This window comes from Trematomus bernacchii, unplaced genomic scaffold, assembly GCF_902827165.1.
Source record: "Trematomus bernacchii unplaced genomic scaffold, fTreBer1.1, whole genome shotgun sequence".
NCBI lineage: Eukaryota > Metazoa > Chordata > Actinopteri > Perciformes > Nototheniidae > Trematomus > Trematomus bernacchii.
The window spans coordinates 8,189,780-8,213,753 of record NW_022987720.1 but is presented as its reverse complement, the minus strand read 5'-3'; the positions used below and the strand labels follow the sequence as shown (position 1 = coordinate 8,213,753).

General features: G+C 39.9%; 1 protein-coding gene across 9 annotated transcripts in view; it reads left to right on the top strand.

The window, feature by feature from the left end:
- LOC117492390 (transmembrane protease serine 9-like) overlaps positions 1 to 23,974 on the top strand; it is a 74,645-nt gene that overhangs the window by 19,185 nt on the left and 31,486 nt on the right. For all 9 annotated transcript variants that reach the window (XM_034142642.1, XM_034142649.1, XM_034142643.1 and 6 more), the window contains exon 8: positions 13,633 to 13,785. In XM_034142642.1, coding sequence (XP_033998533.1) covers positions 13,633 to 13,785 — 153 coding nt within the window. The remainder of the gene's footprint in view (positions 1 to 13,632; positions 13,786 to 23,974) is intronic.

Below are 23,974 nucleotides of genomic sequence, written 5' to 3'. Positions count from 1 at the left end.
AAGGATTTTCCAGTTCCAGTTATTTTTAAAGTTGATCTATTTTTGCGCTCGTCTATGTTGAATTATTATGATATGTTTCACCCTTGATTCTGTTTTATGGCTGTATTATGGAATCGAGCTCAATCTAAACTTTGCTATAATGTCGAGCAATAAAGGGAATCTGGATGCACCAATGTGGGCAAATACACTTTACAGATTTTATTATCAAGGTCAAGTTCGAAGAATAACATTAACACTCAGTTTCTAGTGGTCCATTCTTATTATCAGGAATCATTGTGTGTTATCATTGTGAATATAATCACATGAGTGACATGAAAACGTTGTCATTCACGGTAGAAGAGTGAAATACAAAGCCTGATTTAAAAAAACAAAAAACTTAAATGTGTTATAATGGAACTCAATGGAATCCCTACTAGCTGTTAGTATTGTTATTTAGCAAAGCAGGACTGTATTGCCCATGACTGCTAACAGCTAACGTTAACTAACTCTCCCTCCGATTTCAACACACATTTTTTGCTCACAATTTTGCATTTCAAGAGAGAAAATAGGGCTGGTCTCCAAGGATTTGTCCCATCAAGGATGTGTGTGGCCAAGAGCTCCCATTTTAGTTTTGTACATCAGCATATCATTTGTTTAAAACCCTCAAGCTCAAACTCACCTGTTCTGTCATTGCTGAGTCAGTGTGTTGTTATTTCCAGAGGTGACCACAGACAGGAGCGGCGGGGCCGTCCCTACTAAACCATCCTGCACTACAGAGACCAGTGCCCCCCCCCCTGGACCCAGCCCTCACCTTTAATCTTTCATATAACTCTTTTAACTCTGATCCTTTTCTTTCAGTGTGTAGAAAAATGTGACTATCCCTCTTTTTTGTGTTTGCTCTTATTCTTGACATCAGTATGGCCTCATTTAGAAAACAATCTTAGGATCAAACTCCATCTTTTCAGCATTCATATCTTCTAAGTGCTCATATATATGTCTTATTTCAACCCTAATGATATTTTTGCTCCATCGCACCATCACCGGACACAACTCTATCAGAAACGTCTAAAGTCCAGCTTAAGCATTTTATCTGAAACATGTGCAGCGAGGGGATGTTTTAAATTATATTTCCACCTAATTTTTAATTGATTTTACATGTAATTAAGGCATGGGCAAATAAATGTGTGGATTAATCAACCTTTTTTAAGAGAACTTAAAAAAATGGTGAGAAAACTACGGAAGAGGATTAGGGCCACATGGCAATTATTTTGTTTTTGTTCTGAGATTTAAGTCAGAAACTTTTAACTTCAAAGTTTAGCCACTTGGGGAGTTAAAAAACAGACTGATGAATCTTTAAATCTGTAAATGTTTAGCTACCACTGTTATGCAAATATTATAGTAGAGATAAAAAAGACAATAAAACGTTGATATTCTCTCAGGATGAAGTAGCACAGAGAAATAACTACAAAATGTACCAGAAAATATCCCAAATGCAGCAGGAAAAATCACAAGTTTCCCGGAAATAAATGACAAATATACGAAAAAAAAAAAAATCTAAATAAATCACATTAACCTTTTGGAAAACCGCCCAAAATGTACCAGAATAGATTTAGAAAACTACAAGAAAAATATCTATGCCCTGCAAGTGCTGCAACTGTTTGTTGCAAAGAAAACAACAGTTATTTTGTTTTACTGTAATGCTGCGTTCACACCGGACGCGATGCGAATATTCGCTTCGCTCTAAACGCTCGAGTTTCACCGCGGCTGTCAGCTGTGTTTACTCGCGTCATTCAAACAAGACGCGCTGGCTCGGGAGCTACAACTACAACAAAATGAACATATTTTACCGTGATTAAATTGTAATACACGTTTCTAAATGATGCCGAAGTAACAACATACTGATACCGGTTAGTAACAACCATGAATTAATGCTTTGACAAGTCTGCAGACAAGACGGCAGGCGAAAAACCTTTTAAAATGCTTGTTTTCTGAATGAAGATCGGGTCGACCAGGCTAAGCTAACGTTGTATATGCTCATTCCACACTCATAACAACGGCCTACAGACATAAATAAACCAGCGACTGTATTCGCCATGGCACAGACAGTCTGTGGTTTGTACTTGTTTAACTTTTGTCCAGTTTCTGAACAGATATGAGGAGCTGTGAGCTCTGTGTGCTAACTGCTAACAGCTAACGGCTGATGTTGTGTGGTTGAACGTCAGTGACGGCAGGCTGAGATCCTCACCGCTGATTGGCGAATTCGCGTCTGTCCGCGTCTCTGCATTCAAATCAAATCAAATCGTCTCTGCATTGACTTTACATGTAATCGCGCCGCCCCCAAACATCGCATCGCGTCCGGTGTGAACGCAGCATAAGAGCATTCAGCGGAACTTCTGCCACGCCTCACATTGTAGAACAGTGTCATTCAAGAGGCCGACATTTCTCACGAGATTCAAGTATGAGAAGGAAGTCACAAGAAAAGATCTTAAGATCGATTAAAATCCTCTTTTGTAAATGAGGCCTCATATTTAAAATGTTTTTGTTTCAGACAGAACTTATTTACTTAATTATTTTGTATTTATGAGTTGTTTTTTGTATTGTGTATGTGCTGGTTTTCAAATGAAAGTGTTGATTAAAGTGAAAACGATGCATCTGTGGTTCTTACTGACCTTGACTTGTTTGTCAAGGTCTTGTGCAGCTTTAAAACGTTCCAACTTTATTTATATTAGTGCCAAGTTGCAATACAAGGTGGCAAACAAAAAAATGAAAGCATATGATTCCAAGATTGAAATATTGAAATATTTTAGAACACATTGGTTCTATTTCTGGTTGTGGAGAAAGTCTCTGATGTGTCCTTGCTGACCCTGTTGAAAGAAGGGACAAGTCAGCTAAAAATACAGCTTGATTTGAGTTTTATTTCTCATTGTTTCAGCTGTCTGTCAAATTGAAAAGTTTAAATCCACATGCTTATTCATCAATTCATTCTTGTGTGACGCTTGGGTGGTTTCCAAAGCTCCCCAGCTCTGAAGACTTTTAAATGTGACAAGCGTAAATCCTCATAATTCCCTGTAATGTAGAAGATCAAGTGTTGACACCGTCAGCTTGAAACATTACGTAATTTGTATGAATAGGATAGAGTAGAAAACACTTGTCGTCTTTTTGCATGGACAAGGAAATCATTAACATAAAAAATACCATCTACAATGAAACACTGACTCTCTGCCTGTCAGATCTAAACCATCTTCAAGCTGTGGCCTAAAGTTCTCTGTCATATTTTATTCTCCACTTAAAGGATGTTCTCAATTATTATTTGTATCCTTACTTGTCGGTAAACAAATAAATGCTATTTATAATTACAGACCTAGGTACAGGGGTGGTATTCCGGGAAGAAAATGGCGAATTTAATAGGAAAACATTTACAGAGAAAGACATTTGAATAACCTCTGACATTAAAGTTTTACATTTGATGAGAAAACTGTTTTGTTATTTTGTTGTCAAGAAACAATATTGCTTAATTTTATTTTACTCACAATTTATGACTTTATAATAGTACTTTTTAAGTATGTTTCTTGTACATTTACATCATAATTACGAGAAATTAAAAAATGTTTTATACCTAATAATACTGCCATCCTTCAAAATGGCACCAATGTCACTTGAAAAAGGACGAAAGAGGTTTTATTGGGGGTTTTACTGGAATTAAAGATGCCTCAGACATACTGGGTGTTATTTCACGTCCGGTGTTATTCTGTAGTTCTGTAGGCCCTATTATGCTTTTTGGGGTTTCTCCTTTCCTGCAGTGTTTATATTGGTTTGTGTGCATGTAAATGGTCTGCAAAAAAAAAAAGGCCTTTCCCACACTCTGGTTTCAGACAGAGGGTGAAAAGAGGTGCTGCAGCACAGGCAGTATGAGAAAAATAACGACCTTTTTGAACATTAAAGCATGGAGACATGTCACAGTAGAGACACTAAATACTAATATGAACCTGAACATTTGCATAATAGCTCATTTGAAACATTGAAGCTGCCAACAAATGTGTCCTGGGAAACAACAATTGTTATACATTGTAGCGAGAACAGTTTTTGAGAAAAAGCTCATTTTAACCTTTGTCTAAAATTAGCAAAAGGGATCAGTAATACTGTATTGAGTCTTCAGCCTGCAGGCCATCATTTTACCTTTTTGCTTTTGTGCTTTGCCAACACCTGTCAAATGTTATGCCAAAACAGTAGATTTCATATTTTATGTTTGTATTGGCTGTCAACAGCAGCTGCAGGTGTTTATGTTGTTGACTTTATGGAACAACAATCAAACCTGTGGCTCTACGTAGACTTTGCATGTTGCTCGAACTCCAGGACTCCCCACAGTCAGTGAACATGGATGCAGGACAAAATCACTGATCACTGAGCTGTCACATCACTATAAATATCCAGAATCACTCTCCTGTAAATCCAGTTTGAGAGCAGGCGGTTACGGGAAGAATAAGTGCCTCAGGCATTAATATAAAAATTGTTGTTGTACAATGGATACAGTGTGCTTAACTGATGCTCTGAGAGGTACTGTATATTTACAATAGTGCAGCTTCTCTTGAGCTACAATTTTAGCTCACTAATAGCGCATTTCCACTGCAGGGCCTCACACGCCGTTGTGAGTATGGACGGTCGGAGCATATACAACGTTAGCTTAGCCGATCTCCATTCAGAAAACACACATTTTAAAAGGTTTTTCGCCTGCCGTCTGTCTGCAGACCGGTCAAAGCATTAATTCATGGTTTTTACTAACCGGTATCAGTATGTTGTTACTTCGGCATCATTTTGAAACGTGTATTACAATTAAATCACGGTAAAATATGTTCATTTTGTTGTAGTTGCCAGCGATTCTCTCACTAGTTTAGCATATTCAGCCCGGTTGTTGGCCCGGAAAGAACCTGGATTTTGGAGAGCCAGAAAAACTGTGAAACAGTACCCGTTAGCCGGAACTACCCCTAGTGGAAACGTAACAAAAGACGGGCCGGGTTTGGCACGGCACGCTTAAACCGTGCTATGCGCTGCAGTGGAAATGCGCCATAAGTATCTCTACTCTAGGTAATGGGCTTTTTATGGAGTCAAAATATCATATTAAATACTTCACTATACATTTATAAAATTCAAAGTTGTGTTTTCTTTTTACATTCAATCACATGATATGCTTGATATAATATTATGCAGTACTACCACGTACTGCATAGAAACCAAGTGCTATATAGTGACGTCATTATGTCACAGAAGTGAACAAAGGAATCCAATGGAGGCATTTCAGGCAGTGGGGGCTTGGTTGGTTTTTCAGACCATTTACATGCACCAAAACCAACAAAACACACTAGGTAGGAGAAAACCCCCAAAACGTAATATGGCCTGTAAAATATATGTATACCCAATGTCTATGGGTGCAGCAGTTATTTATTTATTTGTTTGTAATCTATTGTCTGAGCCACATTTATACCTGGATCATTTACCATAACAATTGTCCCACCGGTTCACCTGGTTTACAGGAATTTCCGGTGCTGTTTGGAGTGTTGCCAATATGACTGTGGCACCTGTATTTAAGTGTGCAGCCGACTTCCTGGTGGAACTCAACAGGCCTGAAGGTTTAACTGGCAGAACCAGCTTGCCTTCCCAGAAACTCAGTGTTCATGGAATAACATTTCCTCTAAAATATCCCCTAACCTGTGAGCAGGTAAAGAAACATGAAAGAGCTCAAATCTAGTGAACACAATCTATTTAGAGCATCTTGGCTTTTTCTTGAAAACATGTTTTTAATTATGGTAATTCAATAATTACAAATAATTAAATATAATATTAATAGAAATATATTTGATGGTTGGGGGACATTCTCTGTTGAAAAGAGGACTTTGCCTTGTAACAAAACATTTTTAACCATGTGGTATGTTAACTTAAGTAAAGATTTTCCCTCACTACTTCCAAGAGAAAGCCAAAAATGTACAACATGTGAGATGCATATTATTCCAAAACAATAAAACATGGAAATGTCTTGTCACTGTGACTCAGCATGGCATATTTTTTTATTTCTGTACACTGTGGGTCTTAAAGAGAAAGTTGTCAGTATGTGGCCAGTGACATTTGGCACCCTTTGTTTTTTGCTTGTTTTTTTCAACTTGGGTCAAAATGTCAGCTAACATGAACGAAACAAAACAGAACCACCCAAGATAACTAATATTTGGAATGCTCGACAAGTTTCTTAGCTGTGGAAGTATGTAATATAATACCCCTTTAAAACATTGGCATCAATTGTAATAAGCTTCCTTTACTTATTCACCTTATGTAGCCCCGTCCCCTTTCTCACTTCTCGCTCTGCAGCATTGTTAATTAACAATTTATTGTATTTTGGATCTCTCCCAGCTACACTGCAGTGAAGGATTGGTTTTACAGTTTGTGAATTATTTTTTTTAACTCTGTAGTGTATTTTCTGTGACTGATGGCTCCGCTATGAGCTATGTAAAGTTCTAAACTCATATCGGCCGGTCAGACTCCATACTAAAGATCATGTCGACAGTTTATAATAACTCTCTCTGTGAGAAGGGGAGACAAAGGTCCACAGTGTTGACATTTATGAAAACAAGTTAACTAGAGACCAAATTCAGTGTGCTATTTAGCTAGGTAACGTTAGCTAAGTAGCGACCGTTAGCTATCTTTCTAACAAGCTGGCTAGCGAATATTATCTATTTATCTAGCTACATAACAAGCTAGCTAACGTTTACTATCTAGCTAGCTTTCACCAAATGTGTGGCTCTCATGATTTCAATTTGAATGATTATTTAACGCCATTTGGTTAAACTGGCAGTGCGGAGCTGTGTCTACAGTTCTGGCAGTGAGAGTAATTATCAAAACATTGTTGACTTATGCATTCTTTTTTAAGCCGGCCGCTCCATACAGCCAGCAGCTCCTCACCAACCATCACCATCAATTCTCAAATATGCATTGTTTGGATAAACTGTTCATATATTGGTAATCGAAATGGTAAGTTTCTTGCGTTAATAAGTGTTATCACATATTACAACCCAGTCTCACGGCATTTCGTGTTATTAGTCACGAAATTAATTTAATCTATTGATTCGTGTTCACCAACACGATTTTCCCCTTTTTTTCGTGTCACACAGAACGATTTTAAATGCAATGTATTTCTATTGGTAGTATGTTTTGTGCCTGCAACACGTCTTTTTGTCCGGTCGAGTCTTGGAAGACCAGAAGCTGTGTGGTTCATTAAAACATGTTCTTACTCAATATCTTACCCTAAGCCTAACCCTATCCCTTTTATTTTAAATTGTATAATGTCTGAGTTTTTTTGCCGTCAGTGAGGAAAAGAAATGGAGCTCAGAGCCTCAGAATACTGAAATCTGTATTTTATGTCATCTTTTTTTCCTTCTAATTTGTTATTATTTGGTGCAGGCACGAAACATACTACCAATATAAATACATTGCTTCTAAAATCGTTCTGTGTCAGAATACTTAAATCTGTATTTTTTTTAAGTCTTTTTCCTTCTAATTTGTTATTATTTACATTGCTTTTAAAATCGTTCTGTGTGACACGAAAAAAATGGCGAAATCGTGTTGGTGAACACGAATCAATAGATACATTTCGTGACTATAACGGGCCGTCTCCACAGCAGCGTTAAAAAATCTTGAAATGCTTCTGCCCATTCACTTTGAATGGGGTGACGTCACTTTCCCTCACTTTTCGCCGGAATGCATTGTGGGCAGGCGAGCGGAGATTCTCAGGATTTTCAAGATTCAAAGTTGAACAATGTTCAACTTTTGAAGCTGAGGTGGAAGCGGCAGCCAATCAAATCCCGTGTACGCAAATCTGGCAGTTCAAGCTCTAGCCAATCAAACGGCGTGTATGCTGGGAGAGACATACCGCAGATCATTTCCTCATATTCCAAAAAATGGAGGAGAAATTAGCGGTAGCGAATCAATCACCCGGTGCTTTATGACCAGACCTACCGGGATATAAACCGGAGGAGCCAGGCATGGAGGGAGGTGGCAGAGACAGTGGTATGTTTTCGCCTGTTTTGGGGAGTTTATATCCAGTTTACTTCGGGCTTTTTGGCTTCGTATGTCGCGGGCGGGAGATTCATGTGATTGGTTGATCGCAAAAAAATCCCCAAGCCTCAGATACGCCCACCTCCAAGATTTTTTTAACGCTGCTGTGGAGACGGTCCGTAACACGAAATGCCGTGAGACTGTGTTGCATATTAACAGTACATTCAAAAGCTTAAAAATGTTTATTTGGCAATTCAAATGTTGATGAAGCTGGCAACGCTATGCAAGGTTATAGCAATTACGCTAAAACTGGAAGTACTGTACCAACACAGCGGGAGAAGCTGAGGTGGATTTGGAGCATCTTTGGTGTAATGCAATTTTGCTGGTTACAGAAGTCCTGTCAAGGGAAGATGAGGGGAGAACAGTCCAACTTTCTACGCACTGTCCCTTTGAGCATCAGTTACCCTGCTCTTGGTTTTATGGTTTGTCTTGTTGTTGTTGTTTATGATTACACTTGACTGATTGACTTCCTGAATGCCCTGAGGGATCTCCTCATTCGGGGTCAAAGGTCAATGTGTCCTCACAAAACATGTTTAAATCCAAAACTCAAGAATTCATATGCAAGTTTTACCAATTTCACACAAACGTCTTTCTATGATGAAATGATCATTTTTCAGAAAGACATGGATGGGGAACCACAGGGGAAGGTATTTTAGTTTTTGTAATTGCTTCCTTCTCGTAAGTCTTTGCTGTCTTAGGAAAGATATTCACACCCAACATATCTGACTCACTGGTGGAATTTGAAAACATTTTATTGCGCAAATTATAGAGTAGAGTGGTGTAAAGTAATTGTACTTAAAGGTGGGGTATGTAATTTATTTCAGAAACACTTTTTGTTATATTCCATGGAATGCTCTTAACATCCCGATAGCAATGAATATCTTAAATGCTTTGACAATAAATATATAAAAAAATGTCATCTGTGGAAGCCGTAGCGCTGTAAAAAGCACGACCAATCATTTTAGCCGGCCCGGCTAAAGTAACTGGATGGCCTACCTGCCTGTCAGCCTTCCATCTGTGCACAAACTTATCTCGTGCCCTCATTGATCATGTGCGCGTTCGTGTGTGTTGGAGGAGGGGCTCTGTAAGGAAGTCTGAAGGAAGAGGCAGATTTATTCCGGTTGTGTACTTTCAAATTCTAGCGCACTCGAGCTGGTTTCTCCAAAATTACATACCCCACCTTTAAGTGGTAGACTTGCATACAATTTTGATTTTTTTTGTTACTGTGCTATTTATGGCCCCTATATATTTTAATGACTTTTGGCAACACGTTTTTGTTTTGTATTTTATAAATGAAACATTATAAAGGTAATAAATCAGTAGAAAGTAGTGATATACTGTATATAGTAAAGTTCCAGTGGTTATCGGAGCACTATGGGTAGTAAGCCCCGATGGACGGTGATTATGCATACTGAGTGCTTTTGATGCTTTAAGCATATTTCAGGTGGAATTACTTCGTTATTGTTTTTTGAGAAAACAAATACGATCACATTACATTGCTCTATCCACTACGCCACACGCCTCCACTGATCACTGAAGCGTAACTAAAGCTTTAACAATAGCTTACGGTATTTGTATTCTTTAATTCATTGAAAGTATTGTAAGAGCAATGTTAAATACAGAAGTATTGTAATTGATTGCAATTTTTCTTTCCTTTTTAACTATTTGTGTGCTTACTTTCGTTTTTTTTTTATTTGTCTTTTAAATGCACTCTTTCCCATTTTTACCCATGGGGATTTGCTTGTTCTTGCTTTTTAGTTTTGGCTGTCTTTCAAATGCAAATGCACTCTGCAAGTTCATTATTTATTGGCATTACCTTTTCCTAAAGTCTAGGGGGAAAAGGGAAGTGACAAAATATTAAATAACCCCGGTGAAAAAAGTTGTTCGACAAGTCAAAGCAAAAAGGTCTCAATGCCAAATAGGAATAACTTTCTTCAAAAGAAAGTGAGAAAAGTAAACAATACAGAAAGATACAATCACAAGCACACCGACCACACTGGTCCCAAGTCTCACACAGAGATACCACACTGGTCCCGAGTCTCACACAGAGATACCACACTGGTCCCGAGTCTCACACAGAGATACCACACTGGTCCCGAGTCTCACACAGAGATACCACACTGGTCCCGAGTCTCACACAGAGATACCACACTGGTCCCGAGTCTCACACAGAGATACCACACTGGTCCCGAGTCTCACACAGAGATACCACACTGGTCCCGAGTCTCACACAGAGATACCACACTGGTCCCAAGTCTCACACAGAGATACCACACTGGTCCCGACATCCATGCCAACCCAGACTCAGGGACAGTTTCATCCCACAGGTAATAAGGCTGTTAAACACCTGAACTGTTGAAGCTAAATCTGTTAAACACCTGAACTGTTGAAACAACATCCATAATATTCATCTGGCTGCTACTTAGAAATTATTTATCTATTTACCTAATATATCATATTCCAATAACTTGCTTAAAGACTCTTATTGCACTATTTCACTATTTTAAACAATTTTTATTTTTGTATTTACTATTTACTTGCACTATATTCTTCTGTTTATCTGTGTTTTGTGTTGCACTGTTGGAGAAGCCTGTGACCTAAGATTTTCATCGACATAACTACACTGTAGCTATGCTCGTATGACTACATAAAGAACCTTGAACCTTGAACCCAGGGGAGAGGAGAGGGTGCTGCAGCTTCCTCAGCCTTTTGTACAGGTCCTGATTACTGATGGGGAACCCCTGAGGGAGGGGCTGCACCTGGAGGGAGTCAATCAGGTTTATATAACAAGTTTTTATACAGCACCTTTCAACACAAGGACATTCAAAGTGCTTTACAAAAATGAAAGACATTAAAGGTCTCCTATTATAATATTGTTAGGCAATAGCATAGGTCTTAGATATATGCAAATATATAAAAAACATGTCTATGAAGTGTTTTTCTCAAAATACCAAACAGATCACCCATTGTAGCATGCCTCATACCCCTCTATTTCAGCCCTGTTAGCTGATTCTGGGTGAGTAGTTTAAAAAAAAGAAAAAAAGAGGGGGGGAGCATATGCCTGCTCAGAATTCTACCCAGATACTCAACTAAATGCTACCGTGATTAAACGCCATATCACGTTCAAAACCACTTCAAGCATTATTTCTGAAACAGTATGGAGCTCAAATACTTTTTCTCATGCGGGTTTACCACAAGGTGAGTTCCTTTTTTTATTTCCTGCTTTTTTACACATACTCTCTCCACTACAGTATTAGCTCTGAGTGTTAGCGATGCTTGCTAATGTAAACACAGAACATATTACTTCCAAAACGTTGCACATTGTTACTGATAGCAACGTTTCTGATAGGGCCACGGCCCTATAGAAAGGGACACCTACTGGTTAAAGCACGTTATTGCATTTTATAATTGTATTATTAGATATTAATAGGAGGATGTGCAAAACAGACAAACTAATAAGGCTTTATTTAAACATTAAAGAATACTTTAGGTTAAGGTCTTCTTTTGAATAAGAAAAAAGCTTTGGGGGTATAGAAGATGAATATGAAGGGATGAAATCCTCTTTGATGGTCACACATGCAGAGCACACAGCACACACAGTGAAATTTGTATCTACAGATAAATATTAAGCCTGACAAAGTACTTAACGTCTAATATATTGCTTTCCTGCAATGTTAACTATGTTTAAGCACTTATTTGAACTGATATTATACATATGTATTATACTCTTATAAGATGTATGTAGATAGTATAAGAAATGTGCAGAATATGACAATGTAATGGTGGAGGTACACACATATTGATAGATGTCTTGTAATGCACTGTTGAGGAACCTGCAACCCAAGTTTTTCATTCATTGCATAACTACATCGTAGTTGTGTATAATATTATGTCAATAAACCTTAGAAAATCTTGAAATCTTGAAAGGGATGTGCAAAATAGTCATTATATACAGTCTTTAATGTCAATAAACCTTAGAAAATCTTGAAATCTTGAATGGGATGTGCAAAATAGTCATTATATACAGTCTTTAATTAACTATTAGTAGAGAATAACGACGAGTAAAGAATATACTTTATAGGGATCCTATTAATATCTAATAATACAATTATAAAATGCAATAACGTGCTTTAACCAGTAGGTGTCCCTTTCTATCACCGTTATGGCGTAAATACAGCCTATCTACCAATTGTGTCAAATATAAAAGTCAGCCGAATTAGTGTTGATACTGCAAGGAGATGTATTGTGTGAAAAGAAATGTAAGATGTTGTTTAATTGCTTATATATTTAAGATCCACGTCAAGTTTTCAGTTTTGGCGGCAGTTCCTGTTTGTCTAGAAGTCTTGTCATCAGGGCTCTAGAGTTAACTACGGCAGATATGTCATATTTAATGCAGCCGAAACGTGTATTACAATGCCGTTATGTGATGACTTTCAAAGAGAAAAGCAAGCACACTCGGAATAATGTATTATTTTATTGTTTTATACAGTCTATGGTTGCTACAGAGGATTGTGGGTAATGTCATGTCTTCGGCCATCCAAAACTCATAGAAAACGACTTGTTTCTCAGAATTGAAGGGGAAAACGTGACAAAAGCATTGTACACACACTAAAACCGTCGTTTAATTAACAAGGATACAGTAATCTGGTGTTTTTGAGTTGATGAGTAGTGGAGATATCACTGTCAAATCAATCGACAGTAAGGGGAATACTTACTTCCGGGTGTACAATTCTCCGTTATCCAATGGGAATGGACGCTCACATTGCCTTTAACAGCCTCCGACACAAACGAAAGCCGTGCTTCCCTAAGCGTCAAATACCGCCGCCGATGGGAATACATTGCAGAAAGCACTTTGCGTCGGTTTATGAAGCTGAAGGAGCCTTGGCGCGTCACAACTGGACGCCACGGGACCCTGACCAAGCGTCGCTCCTGGACGCTTAGGGACTGAGAGTGTGTTGAATAAACAGCTGATTTTAATATCTAATAACAAATAGTACTGTATGTTTGTGTGTTTACTGTTTTACGATGTCCCGTGTGTTTAAGACATCTGAGGAGTGTCCTCCCTCTTTAGGTGAGAATTATCCCTTGAACTGCATAAATGCAGCCTAATAAACAGCTGATTTCTAATAACTAATAGTAGGCTACTGTATATATTTTTTCTGATGCGGCCGGGCTGGGTCAGATTCCAGGGCTGAATTTTAGTCCCAGTCCGCCCCTGGCCGTGGGTCCACATTTCCGATATTACGTCATATCGGACGCAAATCTGGATCAGCTCCGTTGTACCTCCGTTTTTAGAGATTTGGGTACGGAGGAAAAGAGAGAGGGTTTTGTTTTCTGACACTTTGTGAGTTCCCTGACACACCGGGGACACATATTTATGTATAAAATACATCAGAGAGGTGGAGGTGTGGAATTCCTTCCTTGAGATGCAGAACAGTGAAGTGGAATAAAGCAGGTAATATCAGCATAAATGGAAATGCTCTCCCTGCAGCTCAGAGAAATGTTGATTGAGGTGTTGGGCGTGTCTTTGAACAGGTGACACTGTTTGTGTTGCAGAGCGAGACGGGGGAGGGAGAAGGAAGGAGAATGAGGGAGGTGGAGAGGCAGATGAAGTTATTTATGCCGCAGCAGACCTGCAGAATCGACCCACAGTCATGGCTCTCTACAGGTTGATCTGTGCCACGGCTCTGCTCTCCCTCCTGACTCAAGGTAAGGGTCCTCAGCTGCACCACACACTGACGTACCTCACTGCTGTCTGAGGGACAGGGGGAATTACTTAAAAAGAGTAGGAGTAGTTGTTGCTCCATAGAGGGAAAAGTACTACTGTCAAAACGTAATGTGTGTATTTTTTATGATGATTTCATCTGTAAATTATTTTTGCTCTGAGTGGAAATCCTGCATTCAATTTTTTATTACATTGCCTTAACTGAAAATATTGCACTTAAAAGGATCAAAATGCAGAGCAGAGTTCATGTAATTGAACTATAATATGCATAAAAATGTATGAATATGATATAGTAGAGAACAGTGGCGAGCCGTGACTTTTATACCTAGGCCCTCTGACCCCCCCCCTTCCCTCGAAAAAAAAGAAGAGTTATTACATCTGTTACGACCCGGCTCAAAAGGCCACAACAAAGAGGAGACACAACATGTTCACGGTTACTAAAATATGTTTATTTAACCAAACAATTCAAATTAGCCAAATCAAATGAAGTGCAACAATAAGTAAAGCATGAGGTGTGGACGTCAGTGGTATCAGTAGTGTAAATGCAGGGTGAGGGTTGCATGGACGTGTATGTGTGAGGGTGTTGAGGTGCACAAAGTAAAGCAACTAAAGTAACAACAGCATATACTCAACAAAACCGGAGGCCTGTAGGGAAAAGCAGAGAGACCACAGAGAGGAGCAGAGAGGCTTTAAATAGGGCACCAGACCCAGGTGCCCTGAGTTACTGCAATCAGGCCCCAGCTCCACGGGAACCCATACGGCAAAACGCATCGGAGTAACGCAAACGCAACCGCAAAAAACCTTCCGCCCACACGCAATATACACCGGATTGTGTCAAGCTCCACGAGACGGCTCCGTTTACATCCAACCGCTGGAAAAGCTGCAGTACATATGCCGAGCCTGTACGTGGCGCTGTAACTTCCTCCACAAAAGCAGCAACTTCCTCCACAAAAGCAGCGAAGAAGAATGGTTGTCATGGCTGCACTTCTGTTTATTCTCCGCGGTGGGGGCAGAGGGATCCGGGCAGAGTTTTTCGCCGGTCAACGTGTGTTAAAGTTTAAATCTTCCGAAAAAAATTATAAAAGTGCCGGTCAAAGGTCTTCTTTGTTATTTATTGAGCTTTAAAACAAATGAATAACGACGATATAATGATATATGATAATAAAATACACAGAGCCTGTCTCTTTTTCCTCTCTTCTCACAGCGTCAGTGTCTGTCTCATGCAGCAGCTGATCCAGTAATGATGACTCGACAGTAAAAATAAACATATTTATAACTAGTTTAGGTAGTTTGAGAGGTAATTAAAATAGCTAAGGGTGATGATCTGATTTGAAGTGTGTGTTTTGTGTGGAGGAGCTGCGTGTCTCCGTCCTGTCAGATTAGACTTCACTCGCGTTTATGTCCATATCGAGATAAAGATAAATAATCTGAATTCAGTGTACTTTTGCGGGGGTGAGCAGCAGAGGTGGGGAGAGGCGGGGAGAGGCGGGGCTATGAAACGGATGACCGTATAGGCGACCCCACGGCCCCGTTGGACCCCCCAGAGCGCTCCGTTCCCAGATCTATCCACCTTTGGACCCGTTTGCGGGGTCTGTTTCTACGTTTCCGTTACGGCGTCGTCGAGCTTAAAGGGCTATACGCAAGAGAAATATGCGGATTCAACCCGTTTTCGTCCCCGTGGAGCCTAGGCCTCAGTGCAATCAATGCAGCACAGCCACACCCTCTCCACTGATGGACCCACAGGGGCATCACAGCCCCCCCCTTAGGGATCCACGACCAACCAACATCCTCCTTCTTAACTCCACTGCCTTTATGTCCCACTCCCCCTTGTCCTCTTTGCTCAGCGTCCTCCACATCTCTCCGGCCTTCTTGGAGATGCCGGGGTTCTCAGACCTGATTCTCTCTCGGCTGACGTTGAGCAGCAGCATCATCATCATCATCATCATCTTCTTCTTCTTCTCCTTCTTCTTCTCCTCCTTCTCCTCCTCCTCCTTCTTCTTCTTCTTCTCCTCCTTCTTCTCCTCCAGGTAGGCATCGTGCTGGTCTTCGTCCGAGTCGCTGTACTCGTCGATCTTACCCTTCATGCCCTCTTTCAAGCCTCTGTTCTTGACGTTGAACTTCTTGGCATTTACAAAGTCAAACAGTTTATCGTATTCTTCTCTCTCAATGCTGCCGAAGGTGAACTGATTTCCCTGCTGGATTTCTGAGTGAGGAAGAGTCTCCTCGTCTTCCTCCTCCTTTGACACAGACGAAGGGAGATCAGGCAGTGAGACCACCTGTTCAACAACACTTTTCCTACCCTCCGAAACAGGCAGGTCAGTAGACATCCTACGGCTCTGCGCACGCGTAACAGTACAAACTGGAAACACCCTTGGAAATTGCAAACCGCTCTCATCTGGCTCCACAGATGCCAACGGTCTGGAAACCACCACAGACGGTGGCACACCAGCCCACACAGCACTACCAGCAAGATCGTTGCCCAAAATCATCTGTACCCCATCAATTGGCAACGAGGGACGCACGCCGATAGACACAACCTCCCGCACCAACTCACAATCCAGCACTATTGTATGCCGTGAAAAAAACAAACAGACGCAACCCAAGGGGAAACGTCACTTAAGCCTAGCGGGGAAAACTCTTTACAAAAGCGTAACAAACAGCAACATCTTACCTTCTGATTGGCACACAAAACCTGACGCCATGTCAGACACTAAAGCTTCCTGAAACACAAAAAACATGATGTCCCCCCCCCAAATAGCAGCGCCAAGCCAGCACACAGCTGGACCACATCAACTAATTAGCTGCTCAATGACACCATGTGCTCTGAGCACTATGTTGTGGCAATTTAGCACTCACAACAGGAAAGAATGAAACAGAGAGGAATCAATAAAACACAAACACAAATATAGTTGATCAATTATTATTTCGTTGTACAACAATCAATAATAACGAGGAAAACATTACCTCTGCTCTCAAGCAGTCCTACAGCAATGCTCTCAAACAGTAGAACTTTACAGAAACATATATAGGACTCCTGACATGACGCACACACATTTCCTTACATTAGCTAACACACGATATCACATGTTCTGCCTCTGAATGCTATACTTGTATGTTCCAGATGTTGAAAGTTTACTTATCTCATGACATCCTTTAGGAGTAGTCAACTAACAAAGGTGAACTGTTTTTATAACCTAAGGCCTTCTCTGAACTTCCTCCAACCTCAATGTCAGCTCACTTAAAATGAATACATCTATTGATAATTCAGAATGACCATTGTCTCTCTAACTCTGTGTGACCCAACTCCGTAACACACATCATATGGCTTAACATGTGACATTAAATGAATATACCAGAAATACGCTGTATTAAACATTCTGCTATAACAACTACACAAACTTTTAACCAAATAACCCGTAGCACGAGCCCCCATTTGTTACGACCCGGCTCAAAAGGCCACAACAAAGAGGAGACACAACATGTTCACGGTTACTAAAATATGTTTATTTAACCAAACAATTCAAATTAGCCAAATCAAATGAAGTGCAACAATAAGTAAAGCATGAGGTGTGGACGTCAGTGGTATCAGTAGTGTAAATGCAGGGTGAGGGTTGCATGGACGTGTATGTGTGAGGGTGTTGAGGTGCACAAAGTAAAGCAACTAAAGTAACAACAGCATATACTCAACAAAACCGGAGGCCTGTAGGGAAAAGCAGAGAGACCACAGAGAGGAGCAGAGAGGCTTTAAATAGCTGCAGGACACCAGACCCAGGTGCCCTGAGTTACTGCAATCAACACAGCCCAGACAGGACAGCCACACCCTCTCTAATGATGGACCCACAGGGGCATCACAACGTCACAGCGTATACTTCAGCGGAATATCAAAACAGCGGCCCGGGGTGCAAAATGCATCAATGACAGCGACCCTCTACCACATAAAACAACACCATTTATATAAACACCTATCATGACAGGGCACCCACAGCCAAGTAACAATTAAAATTGAATTAAGTTGGAACGGCGGCCCACATTGAAAATGACTTAGGCCTACCTTTGATGATCAAATCACTTAAACACAAAGTCCATCCTCCTGTCCTTTTGGATGAAGCACTTGATGGCGGGTCATGCAGCTGATCCTTTGCCACTCCAATTGATCATTGTAACTCAATCTTGAAAATGACTCGGTTAATAATTTGTGCAGATAGCATGAAGTAGAGAAGATCGCCAGCGTTAGCGTTAGCATTTCTCCCCCGGGCTTACATTGTGTATTATAGAATGATCACACCGGTGTGACAGTACTCTTCAAAGGGTTCACGAAATATGACTACTACTCTTACTGTTTAACATTTTGGGTTACTTAATGTTACTTCATGTTAAGGCTAATACAAATGACAAAACTGTAATGCTAACTAATGTGCTAGCTACTAGCTAGCTTGATCCAGATACTCCTCTTTCATCAGACGGGAAGCGAAAGAACGAGCAAGACCCATTGCTGGTATGAACAACCTGGTACTAAGCACACAGGCATCTTGTTAAAGTTATCTTATCTTAGCCAGCGCCATATAGATAGATTATATCTATATGGCGCTGATCTTAGCTATCTCAATTGTGCTGATCTTAGTGTCTCAATTGTGACATCACTTACGCGACTCTGGGATTTGTAGTCTTTCTAGTTGCGTATTTTTCATAGTCTTATATTTCAACAGTTTTACGACAAACTGTGACTTTTTTGACATGGAAATGATTTTTTAAGATTGACAAACATCATATGTGTAATTCATGGCACAATTCAAACGGGATCGAAAGATAAGTTTTCTCTCTCCATTGACTTCAATACATTATTTTTCCGAAATAAGGTCCCATGGGGCGGAAGTAGATGGGCGTGACTTCGCCACTCTATTGTATACATGTCCCATTATTTTATAAGATCCTCTGAGAGTGAAGCAGCTGCCAGGCTTTAAGTGATTTATTAGTCATAGAAACCAACTTTTAGTTCTGCTTTAAATGTCCATTGTATTTTATTACTTAATTATATATTTAGTGTAGTAGAATTGCCATTTTTAAGATGTAATTATAATCAAACTCATATTGATTGATTTTCATTAGTTTTAAGTTATTTTCGGGCACATCAATCCTCTTGTATTTACATTTTAAAGACTTTATTTTTCATGAAACCAGAAACATTTGGCTTATATTAAAGAGGAATTAGTGTCAATGTAATTATTTAAGGACAGAAAATTCAGTGGTTAAAAAATATATAATACCTTAGCGTATTAAAGTACTGCTTTCAGAATCTTAAGTACATAGATATTATCATCAAAATACGCTTGAGGTACCAAAAGTGAAGTTATCGTTCGAAATAATAGTTCAGAAACACATAGAATGCGTCCTTTATTGCAAAAAAGTTGTATGAATATATTTTTTTGTGATACATTGCCTTGCTGTTGATCATGCACTAAAAGTATAAAAGTGGGATTTATTTAGTTTAAATAACAGTCAATCTGTAAAACAGTTGCCAACACAACTTTTGCCAGTGAACTTTAACACATTAAATATTTTTTTTTCAATTATTTTAAAGGAACATTTTACAATTGTCTACTAGGTCCGTGTACGTTTTGTTAGTTTGATTTGTCGTTTAAACCAAAAGGCAAAAAACGGAAATACCAGCCTTTTTTCGTTTTTTCGTTTTTTATTTAAAACGAAAAAACGGGAAACCAAAGGTTTTTGTTGTCTGAATCAAAAAACGGATAACAAGAAGACCTAATAAAAAAAACGGTCCGATTTTGGTTTTTGATAACAACTTCATTCAATTTTCCGTTTTGTATTGAAGAATGAAGAAAAGTGGTCCGGTGGACCAGAAGTTAAAGAACATATTTCAAAATAAAAGACACGAGGATATAATGGCAATGCTGTAAAGGTTCAATCCTGGAACCCAGAAGTCTGACGAGGATACGTTTATTTCTGCATTCACATGCAGATATGCGTTTATAGAGATTAATACAAGTATGCAAGCTCTGTGCATAACTGTATTTCGCTGACCTCCGGTTTGTACGACTTCCGGTTTGTACTGTGTCTGTAAATCCAGTGTCCAGCTTGTCGCTGTGTGACAACCATAGACTGGTGACAACGTCATGTTTGTTGCATACCTGCAAGATTTACCTGTGAACTGTCGCCCTACTTTCACCTGCACCAAGCAGCAAGCGGGAGAACGATATATCATACAGTCGACCCCTAAAACAGTTCACACAGTAATGGAACAGTTGTTAAGCATTATTTTGTCCAACTAGTCTATATTATGAATTTGATGTTTGTCTAAACTGCTAAGAAGCGGACAGCTGAGTTAGAACAGAAAGACATGCAGGCCATAATCACTAGACGCTCAAAAGAGGAATGTGTGTGTAAGGCTTACATGAACTGAATTGAAACACTGTCCATTAGTTGATTAATAAGAAATTCAAGTCAAAGTTTTAGGCATTTTCATTTTTAGCACGCTGTAAATATGGACTATGAATGAACACATGCAATGTGAAAACACACAAATAGGTTTATTCTCAATACTCATAACAGTATCAGACACAATGACTTTACTGAGAGTGAAGATGACATGAACATAGTTACTGTATGGTACTGAAGACAAAATACAGTATATTGCATTTACCTCTTCCTCTAACTCTCTCCAAAATTGGCCTCCATTGTTGTGCACAACAAAGTGTTCAAGCTCAGGTTTCTAAGTGATCTAATTGGTTACATGGCTTTTAACATGTGCATTCTGGGTGCAGGGGTTTGATAATTGAGTGTGGTATTTCAGTGGCAGTGTTTAGCAAACAACACACAGGCTGTTGGTTTTGAATAACGTTAGGAGGGTGAGTAATTAAGCTTTTATTTCTGTAACGTTAAACTTGTTGTTTTTCTTCAACAAGTTTGACTACATTGAAAGACAGAGGAGGGACAGTATGTGCATTCTTAGTGTCAGGGTGTTATGCTACAGGTCCATGAAGACAGGCCCCACAGTGAGTTCAGGATGAAGTGTTGTTACTGTCTTAGTTACCGTCTGGTTAAACATGTTCCTGGGGATTCGGCTCATTTTAGACAGGTTAGACACAGCCAATAGTAAAACATAAACTTTAATATAACTAGCACAAGGTAGCTACTCCCCAGAAATTGACTGACTGGTCTGTGTGTGCTGCACAGAGGTCACAGTTGTGTTTTGTTCCTGTCCTGTCATTTTTCTTCGTTCATAGTATAAAAGTAAATCAATTCATATCAGTTTGTATAAGAAGTTGTAAGTATAGAAAACATTTAGGAAAAAATATATGACTTCTTATTTACTCCTTAAAATAGCACAATGTTATTAAACCAAAAATGTTACCCTAAAAGAAATAATACAAAGCAAACTGAATACATATTTATTTTGTTTATCTTCTTACAGGTGGGGCTGAAAGACTCGACCCCCGTTGAGCTGGAGCATCATGGCTGCAGGTGTGACGTGTGTTACTCTCCTGCTCCAGTCACATGACTCCCAGTGGGTCCCCAGTACTCAGCTGTACAGAGCAGCAGTGGTACAAACCAAGAACTATGGCAAGTCTGAGAATAATGTCATTGTAATTCAAATACTAAAACTACACACTCATCATGTCTCATACACACATCATCTCATCATTTCTATATCTTGCTTAAACCCACAGTGTGTAAAACCAGGCCCGGTAGAGAACATGGCTGGGATGTCCGCAGTCCAAAGCAGAGAACAATGTCAGAGAAAGTAAAATGAGAGATTAGTAGTTATGTGAAAGTAAGCTATGCACACAGAATAGTTTATTGAAGAAGAAGAAGATTCAACTTATTGTCATTACGTAGTACAGGTACTATGTAACAAAACGGTTTCTCTGCATTTGACCCATCCTAGTGTTAGAAGCAGAGGGCTGATAAAATAAATGTTGCTTCTGCCCACGTCCTCAGCAGTACATGGCTCTGCTCCTGTATGTTTCTCCACTGGTCTACTGTAGGTAATACACTGATTATGGATATATACCACATACTACCCCACTTCAAAAGACCAGAACTATCCCCTTAAGGGCAGCTGTTGATGTTCACAACAACAAAAAACGCATGCAGATGGATCTGGCCGTGGTGGAGCATGGTCGTGGGCAGCGGTGTGACTTAGCTTAGCTGTCATGGTGATGTTCATATGACAAGAGGCGCTTTCACACCAAGTACTTTGCCATACTTAGTTAATCAGAACTTAGTTCATCAGAACTCTTTTAGTTCTGATGAACTAAAGAGCAGTACGCGTTCACACCTTTATATATACAGTCTATGGTTCACACCGGAATAAGTCCCTGAGGGAGGATTAGTCAAATGAAGCCGCTGACGTCACTTCTTCTTCTTCTGCTTTGGGTTTACTGGCAGGCCGCAAACAACTTCACGGCGTATACTGCCACCGGAAGTCCCCGGAGTTGGGGACTGGCTTCAGTAGAAGCTGCTGGGACTCCCAGCAGCTTCTACTGAAGCCTTCCGAGTAAATCGCCAGAACGCCGACACCTCCTCATCTCCACCGCTCCCATGTTTTATTTTGTGTTGCCATAAGTTAGTCTCTCTGCGTTTGTGCGCTGGGCGAATGCTAATGCTAATAATGCTAATGCGAGGATAATAAAATGGCGGCTCTACAAAACATCTCAGAGTTTTACGGGGCGTGGTTTGCAATTCGCCCAGCCAATCAGAACTGGGGCACTTTTTTCCCCCAGGAAAGTACCATCTCTCAGCAGGCACTAAAAATGGGGGTAAAAGTTCCCGGCACTCTTTTTGGTGTGAACGCGACATAAGGGGTACTAACGGAACTAAACGCGAAAAGTACGGGGAAAAGTACTCCGGTGTGAACGCGGCTAATGGGACTGCTAGCTTGAACTTTACCGAGAGCAGAGTCCACTAGTGGCACCTCACAGGTTTTACACACAGTGGGTTAAAGCAAGATATAGAAATGATGAGATGATGTGTGTATGAGACATGATGAGTGTGTAGTTTTAGTATTTGAATTACAATGACATTATTCTCAGACTTGCCATAGCTCTTGGTTTGTACCACTGCTGCTCTGTACAGCTGAGTACTGGGGACCCACTGGGAGACATGTGACTGGAGCAGGAGTGTAACACACGTCACACCTGCAGCCATGATGCTCCAGCTCAACGGGGGTCGAGTCTTTCAGCCCCACCTGTAAGAAGAGAAACAAAATAAATACGTATTCAGTTTGCTTTGTATTATTTCTTTTAGGATAACATTTTGGTTTAATAACATTGTGCTATTTTAAGGAGTAAATAAGAAGTCATATCTTTTTTCTTAAATGTTTTCTATACTTACAACTTCTTATACATACTGATATGAATTGATATACTTTTATACTATGAACGAAGAAAAAATAACTCTTTAACAACAGGACAGGAACAAAACACAACTGTGACCTCTGTGCAGCACACACAGACCAGTCAGTCCATTTCTGGGGAGTAGCTACCTTGTGCTAGTTATATTAAAGTGTATGTCTTACTATTGGCTGTGTCTAACCTGTCTAAATTGAGCCGAATCCCCAGGAACATGTTCAACCAGACGGTAACTAAGACAGTAACAACACTTCATCCTGAACTCACTGTGGGGCCTGTCTTCATGGACCTGTAGCATAACACCCTGACACTAAGAATGCACATACTGTCCCTCCTCTGTCTTTCAATGTAGTCAAACTTGTTGAAGAAAAACAATAAGTTTAACGTTACAGAAATAAAAGCTTAATTACTCACCCTCCTAATTGTAGACGTAACTTCACAAGTACAACTTGAAACATTTCTCCCGCTTGCTGCTGGGTGCAGGTGAAAGTAGGTCGACATTTCTGTTTACATCGCTGACATTTGTCACAGGTAAATCTTGTAGGTATCGCAACAAACATGACGTTGTCACACAGCGACAAGCTGGACACTGGATTGACCAAATAACTATAAACTCTTATTTACATTTGACATGTTATTCAAAACCGACAGCCTGTGTGTTGTTTGCTAAACACTGCCATTGAAATACCACACTCTTCCGGTGAGCAAGGCGAGTGAGATGGCTGCTTAATTTTTAGCTCTCGATAGCGATTGGAAATCAACCCCCTTAACTCGCCAAATAATATACAAATCGATGTAATTTTAT